The following is a 16061-nucleotide window of genomic DNA, read 5'->3' as shown; positions in this document are numbered from 1 at the left end:
TTGCGCCCCTCCCATAAAAAATGAAAATGCAATATTATTCTGCTTTAATCGCCCCTATCTTCAGTTGAGATGTTCAGAACTGCACCATATTTCATGTGTATGATTAACTTGACATCCTCTGGGGGTATGCTAAGTTTCGTAGAATTTCATCCATGGGGGGGTATAAAATAAATTAATTTATGTGCACATTTAGTGACTGTACACTCATCGGCCTGTAGATGGTGGTGTTGAGCGAAGGGTTGCTGGTTTAGGATGATACTGTCACTAAGGTTGCCAACTGTCCCGAATTAGGCGGGACGTCCCGCATTTTGGGCCTAATTTATTTGTCCCTTGCGTGACCTCCCGTGTCCCGTTTTTTGACAAGCTGATAAACAACTGACTGATACAACAGCAACAGCAGCAGTGCTGACCACGACACTTGAGAATGATCACCGACACCTGTCATCATCCAACCACAGCTTTTTTTAATCACTGTTTTGAGACAAATCATTGTTTAATTTGCGAACATCCTCTGCCGTCTGGTCGCTTCCGCTTCAAGCCGAACTCGTCTCGCGCTAACGGTAATTTCCTTTCACTGTCCACGTTTTGATTTCGGCTAATCAATTTTGGCGAATGCAAACAACGTGATTATTGTTCATGAGTCTAACATCCAGCCACCCAAGAAAACATGTAATCTACCTGAGGAAATAATATGCTCAAAAAACATTTCTGATTATTATTAATGTTTTAAAGCTTTTAGAAAATACATAGAAAGCTTTTGTAATATTATCTTAACTGTCACTTTTGATTAATGTAATGCATCCTTGCTGAATAAGAGTAGGCAATTACTTTCTTTATTTTTTTTCCCAAAAAATAATCTTACTAACCCCAAACTTTTGAACTGTAAGCCTAGTGTATAATGTTAAAAAAGCTTTCTATTTTAGATAAATGCTGTTATTTTGAACTATGGTTTGTTTGTAATGTGACTTTTTTCATGTATGACATTAAAATTATTTTTAGAATTAAATACATAAATAGGTTAAGCAATACAAATGTGTTTATGTCTGATAACCTTTTAAACACAAACTTAACTGCAGACACTGAAATGACGTACACTGTGTGATACAGTACAAATATTTTGAGTGTCCCTCATTTTCCTATAAATAACCACGATTGTCCCGCATTTTCCTTTTCTGAAGTTGGCAACCCTAACTGTCACACACACACATGCAGGAATACAAACAAACGCAAGCATGCACACACACTGACATCCACACGCACAGACACACACCCATACACACACACATACAAATCCACATGCACAGACACACACACAAACACACACGCGCACACACATGTACGCACGCATACATGCACGCACAGACACACACACACACACAGACACACACACACACACACACACACAGACAGACATGCACATACTACTACTTTTTTTAGGTATATACATAAACACGCAATACAGCCAAATTGCTCCACGTCATTTCTTTTTGTGGAATGGCAGGTATGCACTGGCTTTCCACAAAAAGAAATGACGTGGAGCAATTTGGCTGTATTGCGGGGGGGGGGGGGGGGCTTACTACGACGACGACGGGGGGGGGGGGCGTGGACTTACTACGACGACGACGACACATGCATTATATTGCATTGCATAAAATGTGTGCTGGTCAACTAGTCTAAAATTAAGAAACCCCTATAAAACTGTAAAAAAAAAAAAAAAAAAAAAAAAGCACAATTAAGATAGACTACTTAATGTATTATTCCCATATCCAAATATGATAATACCACAGGGAAAAGGGCTTCTATTTGTGACGTGCTGTCTTTGCATTTGAACATTGCGCATTTTAAACAGGAAACGCATTAGCTGAATGTTAGCCAATACAAACATATTTATAGAAAACAGTTGACAATGATTAGACAGGTGTCCAATAATAGCATAACGAATCACTTATTCTAAAAAGAATATCAAGTATACCGGTAAGTTAGACGAATCCGACATATAAGGGCTGTTAACAGTAAAACGTTCGTCATTTAACGAATTTAAAAAATAAATAATGGATAATACAAAATGCTTTCTGGCATTTTGACAGAAAAAAAACAAAAAAACAAAAACAAGCAAGAACAAAATTTAAACTTAGCCCGTCAAATTTAATTTTACAATTACCTTCTCTCTCTTTGTGCGCGCCTCCGTGTTTGTGAGAGCTCGCGCAGCACTGATACAACGGTAGCGTACTTTTTAATCCATAACTAACGCGCTAGTTTTCATACAAAATAAATATGTAACATAATTAGGTACTTTTATTATTAACACAATAACGTAACACATGAAGGCTACGTTTCTTAGCACTGAGAATTAATTAATAAACGCTTGTTTCTCCAGACTCGCACTTAATCCACAAATCACATCACTTTCATAATCACTAAGCCATAGCGATTTCAAGTTTATTAAGATTTATTGTTCAGCATTTCTTGAGCATTTTATTATTTGCATGGCTGAATGATGGCTTCCTCTTTTCTGAGTGACCATGAAGAACGGAGTATTTTAAAATAATCCATGCAATCCGTGTGATCATCGATTAGGTTTACTCAGTACAATATTTCAACTTTCCATATCGAGCCCAGCCCAGCCCGTTTACCTTCAGGAGTCAGATGTACATTGACGACTGTACTGTCCTCGTTTATGAAATCAGTCAGACGGCGGCCGCGGGAGTGGAAGGCGGATCGAGCGGGATTCTTTATTGGTGTCGATTTTCAGTCTCTTTTTAATGATAGGTCTTACGTATCTGTCAATCATCCCCGCTTGCTATTTGGGGAATGAATCCAGCGCTATGATTGGCCGAACTCTTCTTCTTTTGCTGTTGCTTGATTTGAGGACTGCGCGTGCAGAGGCGTCACCAGGTTTTTGCGTAGTTTAGAGTAACAAATCGTACCAGCGTACTTTGAAGTCAAAATGTGTATCCGCTACGCAAAATGCGTACAGGTTGGCAGGTCTGCCAGTGCAGGCCTGAGCGGCGGTCATATTTTGTACCGCCATGCGGTACATCTAGTTGATCACATACATTGATAGACCTGATAGATGTCTTCAATATATGGCCTTTGTGGATAGCTTTTCAAATAGTCTGTTTCTGTTCTATAGACTTTGGTTCCAGTGCTATTCACTCAAGATGTGAGAGTGAAACCTGTGATCTAATGACTAACTTAACAAGAAAACACATTTATTCCATCATATAATATATTATTGGCATATTGTTGAGTCATGTTAATGTGAAATAGCTGTAAACTGTACAGAAGCACTTCAGATGCTTATAATAACCGCAGAATAACAGTTCCATTAAATATTGACCTGAATAATCTACGTGAGATCTGTGATAGAAATATTTTATGTAATGGGTATTTTCAACATTAAATGTACAGAGAAATGCAGATTAAGGATGCTCAGGTCAAAGGCCATATATACATAACCAAAAAGTGCTTAACACAGTATAACTAACAGTGGCGATTGATAGCCCATAGTTGATAATAATATAGGCCTAATGTGCGCTGTTGAGGCTCGCGCAGTTATAACATATTTTAGTTAAACAATATAGCCTAGGCTACACACTACCAGCTGTTTTCCTGAATGCCATCAACATTGAAACGTTACTGGTTTCATAACAGTTCAATAAACAAATAGTTAAAATTAAGTCACTTACATTTTAGACGCAATGACTGTTTTTGTTCTGTTTCAGCAGCGAAAATAGTTCCAAACAAAGATCACAGCAGAACCATCGCGCATCTCGCAGCAACACTTGTTGCATTACTGAATGATTCAGCGTTTTGAACGAATCGGTTGAGTCAAAGATTCAATTACCCATTCATAAACTGCCTCATTCTGAATAAATCAGCCGTTTGAACGAATCGTTTGAATGAATGACTCAATGACTCGCTCATTAAGATGGTCGCCTGCCGCCTCCTACTGGCGGTTTAGTTTCATAAAGTATCATTCTTTTCAACATTCCTTATTTGTATATTCAAAAATATTTAAAATAATCTCATTTAATACGTTATAATTTTTCAATGTAAATTATTTAATTTGATTGGTAACAGCCTAGTGTCTTATTATTCTAATTGAATATATTGATCAAATTTAAGAATTTGAAATGAAAGATGGAGCATGCATTTAGGCTAATAAAATTAGGGGGAAAATGCCCTTTATAAAGGAATAAAAAATTAGTGTTTTCAAACAGTGATGTAATGAAACATTGACAATTTAAATTTGAAGGGAGTAAAGTCTCTGTTTAGGCTATTAAGGAAATGTAATTTTGCCAAAAGAAGAACTTTTATTTTAAATAAATGTTCATTTTAAATCAGCCTACTTCAGTGTGATATGTTACCATATTAGCATGCTTAACACTGAGAATTTGAATAATTGTAATGTGATGATCAGATGCAGATATCTAAATCAAAGAATATCATCGGGCAGTTTGCGGGTGGATTATTTATTTTTAACAGTGGATTCGGGTGACTCAAAGTGCACCAGATTAATGAATTTATCTTTAAAATGTACAAAATTTTCTTCCGGGGGGGGGGGGGGCATGCCCCCGAACCCCCCTAGAGGTGCCTAGCTCCACCCACAAAAATAATGTGGGAAACACATTAGTGTATATGATGATCTACAAAAAATACAAATTTAATTATCTTATTATTAAAATACATTATTACGATTTTACCACCTCGGCCTCATTTTGAGCCAGGAAAAACACTGTTATGAAAATCACCTTTGGGTCACAGCTTTTGTCCCCCCCCCCCCCCACTTTTATAATGGCTGCTACGCCCCTGGCTGAATGTGCGGAACGCTTTTCAGAGAAGATAAGGCAACGTTATTTTAGTACAATTAACACCCAGCGGTAACTCAGGGAAAAAAATCTCTGAATGCTTTACGTGAAACTTCGGTCTTCCGACCTATTACCATCGTGTCAATTCTCTATTGATTTTGATGGTAATAACAGTTTTGATTAACGTTAATATGCGCGAGGGAGGGAGCGAGGGAGGGAGCGAGGGAGAGCAGGACAGTTTGAAGACTGTGAGAGTGCGCGCGCGCGGCCGGACTCCGGAGGAGGGTCTCTCTCGCTCTCTCTCTCTCTGCTCGTTCTCTCAGTAAAATGCGCGGGCGCCTGTCACAATTGTAAACAATAAAAACGAAATTTGGAAAACTAAAACGGAATTCATAGGGCCCTACATAACTCCGACTTGTTTTGAGCAAAGTATCTGAACAAATAGCGTAGCTACTAGAGCGCGACCGATATGGATTTTTGGGCGCCGATGCCGATACCGATAAAAAAAAGCCAGATACCGATATATCGGCCGATATTATTTATGTGTATATTATAATACAGTAGCAATATTATTTATGTCTATTATAGTACAGTAAGTTTGGACACACTTTCCAATTGGTGTGTACAAACTTTTGATGGGTACTGTATATAGAATACACAGTATAAACATAATAAATATATAAACGTTTTGCAATGATCACTCAAATGTGGTGATCAAACACTTGTGTGACAAAGATATGTAATGGAGGCGAGGTGAATGATAGAATGAGAATTTGAGCTGTAACCAAACTAGTTTGCATTGCATTTTATATTATATTATATTCTAAATACTGTTGCATAATCTTCACTAACGACTTTGTCTTTTAATTTAATTAATTTAGTCACGTTATTTAAAACATAACTTGTATCAATAAATATATCAAAAGTGTCACTGACAAAACCTTATCTTCTATTTTTAATCTTAATTTCTCTAATATCTACCAGTGGAGGAAGAACTCAGATCTTTTTAGTAAAGTAAAATTAATAATATCATAATGAAAACGTTTATAATTACATATGTACAGTAGTTTTATACTATTTTAAATAAGTAGTAAGCAAAATGTACTAAACGTGAAACTAGGCTATAGGGCTGGACCCATTCGTTCGGTGGGTTGGTATTCGATTTGAAAATTTGACATTCGTTTTTTTTTTTTCACATCTGGGATCCCCCGCGAAACGGTTCTCATTCGCGCTTGAATAAGGCCGGCGACACACTGACTGCGTGGCATGGCCGTTTTTATTTCGGCTCCCATGTTAACAGGTTGGAGTTTGCACACTGCCTGCGTGAGACACGTCTCTCAGGCGCGGCTCGAGCCACGCGGAAAACGCATGCATGGTAGAAATAGAACCGACGCGCAAGTGTTCCAGCAACGGGAGTGTTCTCTGGCTAGAGCGCAGAACAGCGGAGTTTGTATGGACGAAGTGCATGCCTGAGCTTGTGTTTTGGGTTAAGCTGTGTTGCTTTGACATTGTGGAAAATAGAATAATAGAAACAAAATGTATTAGCCTTTTTACCCGTTATTATCAATCTAAATTAATCTCGTTTTTTAATTTAACTTAATTTCGTTTTTCTTTATTTAAATTTCGTTTTTCTTTATTTAAATTTCGTTTTTTCTTTATTTAAATTTCGTTTTTCTTTATTTAAATTTCGTTTAATTTCTTTATTTAAATTTCGTTTTCTTTATTTAAATTTCGTTTTTCTTTATTTAAATCTACCCTTTACTGTGTCAGTAATTTTGTTAGTCAGAAAAATATTAGACTACCTTAAAAGTATTGCTTAATTTAACAGACCTGTGTGTGTGCGTTTTATATCACTAATGCAGTGTCCATTCTCGGACGCGTTCTCTGCCTGTGAGGTGCGCCGCTTCCCGCTCGCGCTGTTCTGTAGTTTACTAAAATTCTGAACATGTTGCGTCTCGCGTGTCCATCTGGCTACTCTTAATGCAAAATGGCCCTATATAAAGTGTTATAATTACATAAATTATTGGAATATTGCTTGATGTTGTAATGTAGCAGAATGAGCTTTAACACTGTGTCTACACCGGACGCGGCCGTTATTTTTTTTGCCACTTTTGCCCATTCTTTGTGACAGCTTTTAGGTGCTTTATTGGCAGCGCCATCCTTACATAAATCACTGCACGCTGCATTTTTTTAAATATTAATTTATCGGCCATTATAAATGCCGATACCGATAGTTAGGAAAATGCCTAATATCGGCCGATAATATCGGCCCGCCGATATATCGGTCGGGCTCTAGTAGCTACTAGCTAACTTTACCTCGGCACACAGACTAACGTATAGGCCTACTATCAACACTGCTCACATTTCAGAGTAAGGACTTCCAGATTTCGGTATTCGGTTACAGTAGGCTATCACCAACAGAATCCTGAGCGAATGCGAATATGTGTAAGCATAAAATTACTTACCATTCACCACATTACGCTTCAGCGAGTTTCAGCTGTGGCCACACTCGTCTGGCCTTAAACATGCACACGGAAACTGTGGACCGTTTACACGTCATCAAATTGTTTTTTACATTAACAGAACTTAAAATTAAATTAATTTTTGATCAACTGAAAATATTAAACTCTGACAAGTCATGATAGTATATTTAATCAATAGGCATAATTTGTGTGTCATCCCAGCTCAATAAAATAACAATTACAAGTAAAAAGTCTAACAGTATCTCAGAACTTGATTTTTTATTTCACAACAATATATATATTTAAGACTAAAGGTCCTCTGAATTAGTTTTTAGAGTGTGGTTTTTCCCTCCTGTCCCTCCCTGGTCTGTCCTTCCCGTACCGCCCTGGTCTGTCCTTCCCGTACCGCCCTGGTATGTCCCTCCCGTCCCTCCCTGGTATGTCACGTAACACCCAGGCTGTTTCTCAATTCCAAGAACGCAAAGAACAGACTTGCGTCCTCTTTGAGACCGGTCTTGCCAGCCGACCTTGAAAGAACGAACTTGGAAGGACGCGAGAACACAGAACGCATCTTTATGAGAACTGAGATGTGCTGCGATCTTGCTGCTTAACTGACCATCTCGGCAAATAGCGATTCACGACCAAAGCGCAATAAATACAACACAACATCACAAACAAATGTCACAACCTATTAAACATTTCTTTCATATTATTATAGATATTGTTTTCATATAAGTTGAGAATATGTTGAGATTCTTTTTAATATGCTAATAAAAATACTGACGCTTTCTTAAGGTCTTTATCACTTTATTAAAATGAAGCAAAAGAGACCGGCAAATGTAAACTTTCACGAGCTGTCACGTATATCGAGCTTGCCGCGGGAATCTCTCAAGTGAGAACGAGAAGTTTGAAGCTTACAGCCTTCCGTACGTCGACTGCCCGCAGCGTCTTCTGGGATTTTTAACGGTTCGATTCTCTCAAGTCTGCATTTGATCAGAGCCCGTCTACGGAGAGCCTGCCCACTCCCTATTAAGCTCTATTGTACCGAATTTTGGTTGTAGTACCACCAGAGTTCCACTGGGGGCGATCGCCATGAGTGCAAAATGAATGGGAGTCAATGGGGCTAGACGGCTAAATTTGTCTCTTTCACCCGATTGCCGTTGAGAAATCTCAGATCTGATTGTAGATTTTGCAAGTTCAACATGGGTTTTAGGTTGAAAGTTGAATAAACGAGTACTTATGTCCTTTTGATTTCTTACAGGTTGAGTTGTTGTTACACGCTAGCATTCTGCTAATGAACGCTGATTGGTCAGTGAAGGACTGATTACGACCAGAGATACCGCTTGATGGCATAGTGTCATCCGCAGCGGGACCAGAAACAAACAAAACAAAAACTCTTCTAGCACGTGTGTTTACCTGTGTCAGCTGTGTTGTCGATGCCTCGAGTGAAAAGAAAGTGCAGAGCGCGAACGCACCAGAGTGAGTGAAGGATTACCGTGAAGCAGTATCTCTGGTCGTACGATGTGTATGACGTCATTGACACTTTAAAAGAGTTTTTAAAGCAAATAAGTGACTCTAAAAAATCTAACACCCAGCAATGTGTAATTTATTTGCATCTCCTTTCGAATACAACATTCAAATTACTAGAAAAAAAATTATATCCTGAGAAAAGTGGATTTTTATTGGTATAGCGCCATAGACCTCCATTCATTCTGCACTCGTCCTGTGAGCGCCCTCATATGGAATCAGAGTGGAACTGCAACCAGTTCAAAAGCCGGAAGTGTACTGAGAGTGAAACTTCTCGCCATATTAGACATTGGGTGTTTCTCAATATGCGTTCTTCAGCGATCTTGCGTCCTTGTGTTCTCGTTTTACGTCATCATTAACCGTCGAAGTTCAGACCCAATTCTCAAGAACGCAAGTACAGAGGACGCATGAAAGAACCCGGATGTGTTCTTGATACCGAGGATGCATCAAATGCAGACTTGAGCTAGTACTCGCCTGGTGTCCCAGAAGTCATTGCGGCCGGTTCCGAGTTCGTTCTTCCAAGGAAGCTTGGCAAGACCGGTCTCCACGAGAACACAAGTCCGTTCTCTGCGTTCTTGGAATTGAGAAACAGCCATTCTCTGATTTGATGCATCCTCGATGTCAAGGACACATCCGGGCACTTCATGCGTCCTCTGTACTAGCGTTCTTGAGTATTGGAATTGAACTTCGACGGTTGATGATGACGTAGTACGAGAACGCAAGGACACAAGATCACTGAAGAACGCATATTGAGAAACAGCCCCAGTCACTCCCTGGGTGCAGCACGACATGCCGTAATGATGTCTGCACTTGATAACACATAAAGTGTTTACTGAGATGCCTGTAGCTTTACAAATTGAAACCAGACTGATTATTAATTCAATCTTTTGTATGCAAGAATTATTTCTGCAAAATTATTTTAGGAATATTAGTTCTAGGAACATAATGACTGATCCAAAATGCGTTTTTGCATTTGCTGGCTTGTTTGTCTTCAGAAGTATTCTTAAGTTTAATTAGCTTTTTTTGTCTGGGTGAATACTCGATTCTGATTGGCTGCAGGGTGTCCATTAAAAAGTGATAGAGGACACCTAGTAAAGGAGTTCTGGTGAAACTGACTGTTTACCGTTCGAAATTAATAAATAAATGCGATGGCTACATCAGCTGTGAGTAACCATAGTAACAGGCAGTCAAAGAATCTTACAATTTATTGAATCAAAACAAACATCTAGTTAGCCGTTATACACTACCTGTGTGTTTTAATTATGGTTAAAAAAAACGCCCATGGCTAGACAAGCCTAACTTACATGAAAAAAAATGTTAACTTTCTGGCTGGTAAGTTAGCTAAACTGAAGGGTTCTACGAGCTGAGCGGACTATAAATATCTCTGGTTGCTAAATAAACCGTCAGGCGTAACCAGGGAAACCAAGTTATTGTTTGTAAAAACTTTAGATTTCGATTTTAAAACTAATTAAAATATAAACTAATGTTTTAAAAATGTGTTATTTGGCAAGTGATGGTATAAGCGGGTTAATGCCCTTCGAGGTGTCCATTGTCAGGTATTAATGGACTTATATCCACTTGACGTCCATTAATACCTGACAATGGACACCTCGTCGGGCATTAACCCTTACGTAGTCACTGTCACCAACCCTGCTGATACAGCCAGTATCAGACCAACTTTTAGAACAACCTAACCCCCAATCGCTCCCCGGGCGCCACAGCTAAATGGCTGCCCACTGCTCTGGGTGTGTGTGTGTGTCCACGGTTTGCAGTGTGTGTGTGTGTGTGTGTTTACTGCTCACTGCTCCTAATGTGTGTGCTCTTACTTGGATGGGTTATGCAGAAGACAATTTCCGAGTATGGGTTGCCATACTTGGCCTTAACATCACTTCACTTAATATTTTGGTTTTATTGATCACATACATTGATAGACCTGATAGATGTCTTCAATATATGGCCTTTGTGGATAGCTTTTCAAATAGTCTGTTTCTGTTCTATAGACTTTGGTTCCAGTGCTATTCACTCAAGATGTGAGAGTGAAACCTGTGATCTAATGACTAACTTAACAAGAAAACACATTTATTCCATCATATAATATATTATTGGCATATTGTTGAGTCATGTTAATGTGAAATAGCTGTAAACTGTACAGAAGCACTTCAGATGCTTATAATAACCGCAGAATAACAGTTCCATTAAATATTGACCTGAATAATCTACGTGAGATCTGTGATAGAAATATTTTATGTAATGGGTATTTTCAACATTAAATGTACAGAGAAATGCAGATTAAGGATGCTCAGGTCAAAGGCCATATATACATAACCAAAAAGTGCTTAACACAGTATAACTAACAGTCATATGATTAGCCTAGATCATTACAAACCAATCACCAGAACAAATCACAGTGAAGAAGACTTGAGTGACTTTTTACTCAACTGTATGATTTAAATGTACATGTATCTTTCTATTCAGAAGACTCACTTGGTTGTTGTGGCCAATGATCTCCCGGCCGTGGGCAACTGGAAGTTGTTTAAATTATCTGTGGTGAAGAAGTCAGATTAAGTAAGTTGTATTCAAATTAAGAATTTCCATGACAGATCTTACATATGATCTCGTACTTAAAACCTTTTTTTTTTTCAATTGCTATATGCTATTATTGTAATAATCTGATTATTCAGAGTGATATAATGGTCTGCACTGTACATTACAGAGGGTGGTTGCATTTTTTTATGTGGACTTGTATTGGTCTGTATGTCTGCTGTGATTGTATTAATGTTTGTGGAAAGTGAACAGGTTCTCATTAACTCCTTATGAATCAGCTCCTTTTGCCCTGCCTGTGAGCGCTGCTCTGAATGAAAGCCTCGTTCTGATTGGCTGTCTGAACGGTGGCAGGGCTGATAAACCCCCAGGCTTCCCTGCTGTTCCACATCACTCTGCTTTGCTCTCTCTCAGTGTGTGTGTGTGTGTGTGTTTATATATGTGTGTTTAAAACAAACAGAAAGCGTGTGAGGACCGACGAGGGGGACATCTCTTCTTTTTTGCCTGACACTGTAAGTACAATGAAAGCTATTACAGGGAAGAGAGAGTTATTATGAGCATAACACTTGTTGAGCGTTTAGAACACAGTCCAGGTACAAGGTCCAAATACAGGACTATTATGGGATTTTGTCAGGTTGATGACATGCATAACTACTGAGGTGGATTGTTTTTACTTTCTCTTTCTGCATTTTGTTTCTTATTATAAAGGATGCTGAGTTTAATATTCATTTAAAAATGAATGTCACTTTGCCAGTTAAATCTAATCAGGCAAATGTCAGCAGACTTTAGTTTTTACTCCATTTTTACAACACCTACTTCAGTGCAGCATGACATGTCATAAAGATATCTGCACTTGATAACCCATAAAGTGTTTACTGAGATGGTTGTAGGTTTACAAATCCAAATCAAAAGCTTTTAAATGCAAGTTTTCTTTCCTCAAAATTGTTTTAGGAACATTATGATAATGACTGATCCAAAAATGCTTCTTTACGATTGCTGGTTTGTTTGTCTTCAGAAGTATTCTTAAGTTGAGTTAGCTTTAATTTTCATTTAGGGCATCATGTAATGTATAGTAAAAATGCTTGCAAAATACAAAAAGAAATTAAAAAATGTCCTTTTAGGGATAGGGTTAGGGTTTGTCAATGTAAGTCCATGATATTACCTCAAATAGCTCATTTATATTTGTACATGTGTGCAAATATGAACAACTAATAGTACTTACTAGTACGTAATTAAAATGACTAGCCACCTTCTGGATGAGTCATCACTTGCATACACACACACACTGACACTTCTCAATCCATTTGTATTATGTGGATTAGGGTGAAGAGATAACAGCCATACAAATAATTAGTAGTAGTCACTGTCACCAACTCTGCTGATACAGCCAGAACTCTTTTAGAACAATGCTTTCATTGACAAACTGTAGTTTCTTTCTATTATATTTGCTCTAAAAAGTACCGATTTATGGTCAAATTTAACCAATAGCCTATGTGTGATTGTGTGAGGAAAATCAGTGTCATACATTTGTAAAATTAGTGCAAATTAGCTATGCCAGCACACTGTTAAAATTTAGTTTGGAAAGTTCACATTGTTCATTTTTATAGTATGTATTTGGCAAACTGTGATGTTCTTATCAGCAAATATTGCTACTCATGTGCAGGGATGATGGTTGATTATGTTTTAACATACATTTTGGTTGCACTTTATTTTATAAGGTATAAGGAAAGTATAAGGTAAGTACATGGGTTAAGGTTAGGTTTAGGGGAAGGTTCAGGGTTAGTACCTAGTTATTTCCCAGTTATTGCAATTACTATAAGTACATAGTATGTACATGGGAAACAGGACTGTAAAATAAAGTGCTACCTAAAAAAATTTCATTCCCTTTTTTTCATATTCACACAAATAGAATTAATTTGTGCACTCTGCATGAGGTGCATCCATTATTTCACAAGGTTGTTATTTCATTATTGCAAGGTTATTTATGTTTACTAAAACTTAAATTACTACAAACAAGTTTGTTATTTTAATTAAATCTGAAATAAATATAAAATGAAAATCAAATCAATAGATTTTAATTATTATTATTATTATTTAAATATTACCCCCCCCCCCCAAAAAAATAAAAATAAATAATAATAATAAAAATAATAATAATTTGATAGATAGATAGATAGATAGATAGATAGATAGATAGATAGATAGATAGATAGATAGATAGATAGATAGATCTGCTATAATTACCTTTCATGTCTTGAACATGTGGCCTTTGGCTAGTTTTCCGGTTAAGATACTGAGAATCATGTTGTCCATGAAAACAGTCTCAATCACACTAATATAATTACAGCTCTCCTCATTTGAGGACATTGAGAAGGAACCGATACATCAGATTGACTTTTATTCTTCCCACTGAAAGACTCTACTCCTCTTTCAGCCAAAACGATGGACGCTGCAGAGTTCCGGAGACGCGGGAAGGAGATGGTGGACTTTGTGGCAGATTATGTAGAGAACATTGAGAAGAGGCAAGTTTACCCTGATGTGGAACCTGGATATCTAAGGCCATTGATTCCCGAGGAGGCCCCGGAGGAGGCAGAGAACTATGAGGATGTGGTCAAAGACATAGAGAGGGTGATCATGCCAGGGGTGAGTCAGTGTTAACCAGCTCTGACATCGTTTTACTGTCTTAAAGGGATAGTTCACCCAAAAAAGAGAATTCTGAACACAAAAGAAAGTATTTTAAAGAATGTCGGTTACCAAACGGTTTCTGGTCCATATGGAAGTCAATGGGGTACATCAAGTGTTTGGTTACCCATATTCTTCAAAATATCTTCTTTTGTGCTCAGCAGAAGAAAAAAAATTCAAACAGCTTTGGAACAACTTGATGATGAGTAAATGACGACAGAATTTTCAATTTTAGGTGAACAATCTCTATAAGTTGAACTTTGTTTTCAACTGGTATGATTCGTTTAGGCATCATTTTTAATAGAATGTTTCTCTTACTAGCTTTTAGTCAATTTATGTACGATAAATTCTTTTAAGTCTTGATGGCTAATAAGCTATTGATAATTTACACCAAATGTACAACTTACTGAACATGTTAACGTTTGTGACAAAAGCACCCCGATAGCAGAGGCAACTGCTGTTTATAGACACTGATTAGAGAAAAATCCATTTTTATAAAATATAAAATCTCTAAAGTGAATATGCAAAATATCTGTATTTAAAATGTGTTTTCTATTAATACTATTTGTACCTATTTCACAGAAAATTTGTTCAAGGAAAAAACTATGAAACAAAATTTATGAAATATATAACACAAAAATCAAATCATTATTTTTTTCATTGTAAATAATCAGTAATTTAAATGTAATTGGTAACACTTCATTTTACAGTGTCCTTGTTACGCTACATGTACTTACTGTAGTAATAAATGTAAACTATGTATAATTACATGGAACTAACCTAACCCTGATTATATAGTAAGTACCCACTGTTAGTTAATATTACTTAAATGTATTGCTACACTGTAACAAGGACACCTTAAAATAAAGTGTAAGCATTTAATTTATCAAACGTTTGTAAAAACTATGCAAAAGGATAATTTCAGTTCTACATTTATTATACAGTATACAGTATACCATTTCCTGAATGTATGTTATGTTGTTTTGTGTTCATATGCTTAGTCAACAACTATAGCAAAAATATAATAATTGAAATTTTATTTTAGAAAGCAAAATTCACAAAAAGAAAAAAGTTGTTGCTAGAAAAAAACGAAAAAAGAAAAAAAACATTTGTCTAAACATTCTAGTTATAGACACAGAGCTCTTGTAACATCTAGTTGAATCAGTCTTTTTAATCTTTGATGGTTTTATATATAAAAAAAATTGTACCAATTTAGAACCAGGAGATTGGAATCAACCTTTGCCATCTTTTATCTAAAGGTGTGTATATTTCACTTTCTGACATTATGTCCACCATTTAAACTGATAGTCTACCAAGTATTAAACAGATAGGATGATGGAGTTATGTTATTCACTATGCCGATGATGTAACATCTGTGTGATTTGTCTTGTACAGATAAAGATACACTGTATTTTGTTTTATGGGCCATTGGCCATATTGAGAGACCCTCAAAGTTTTCCTTCCTTAGACATACTCAAAGTCCACCTTTTTGTGGTCGGTAATCTGATAGTAAGGAAATGAATCATTAAACTCTGACCTGGGGTCAGAGAAAAGCCTCCCCCACACCTTAATTTCATAGCTCAGAGGGAAAAAACTAACATTTTAATTCAGTTAAAGGTGTTAACCTTCCCAATGTGTCCACTTAGACCAATTTTCCCTTTCAGAAGTCCTGTTTTAATGCTTGTTTAAAAGTGTGTGCTGGAGCTAATGAATGACTCACAATAGGAAAATCCTGCAAGAGAGAGACAGACGCACAGTGCCTCAAGCTCTCTCCTCTGCTAAACACATGGAATAATTTCATCTAGCCTTCATAATTTCATCTAACCTTTAACTTTCTGAGAGAAAAACCCAAATGTCACTATTTCTGAAGTCATAATCCCTGTTCAAAATAGTAAAGGTGAACAACAACAGAGCAACCAAACTAAATCTGACAGATCACAGTTCCCTTATTCTTTAGCTTGATAAAATGTTAAATTACAGAAGGAAATACAGAGGTTGTAAAAATAATCTATTGGAAGTTTTTTATGAACATTGAATA

The 16061-nt window shown here is 37.0% G+C and overlaps 1 protein-coding gene across 2 annotated transcripts in view; it reads left to right on the top strand.

Annotated features, from left to right (window-relative positions):
* The first annotated feature begins 11713 nt into the window (after nucleotides 1-11713).
* Nucleotides 11714-16061, top strand: part of ddc (dopa decarboxylase) — a 39978-nt gene continuing 35630 nt past the window's right edge. Inside the window, exons 1-2 of one of the 2 annotated variants that reach the window (XM_084088095.1) lie at nucleotides 11714-11853; nucleotides 13776-13984. In XM_084088095.1, coding sequence (XP_083944221.1) covers nucleotides 13784-13984 — 201 coding nt within the window. In that variant the 5' untranslated portion in view covers nucleotides 11714-11853; nucleotides 13776-13783. Of the gene's footprint in view, nucleotides 11854-13757; nucleotides 13985-16061 lie in introns of both variants that reach the window. The other variant, XM_084088096.1, reaches the window with a different exon arrangement.

The sequence above is a fragment of the Abramis brama genome (assembly GCF_963993115.1).
Source record: "Abramis brama genome assembly, chromosome: 17".
NCBI lineage: Eukaryota > Metazoa > Chordata > Actinopteri > Cypriniformes > Leuciscidae > Abramis > Abramis brama.
The sequence above is the reverse complement of the archived record's forward strand: the minus strand, read 5'-3'. Positions and strand labels throughout refer to the sequence as shown.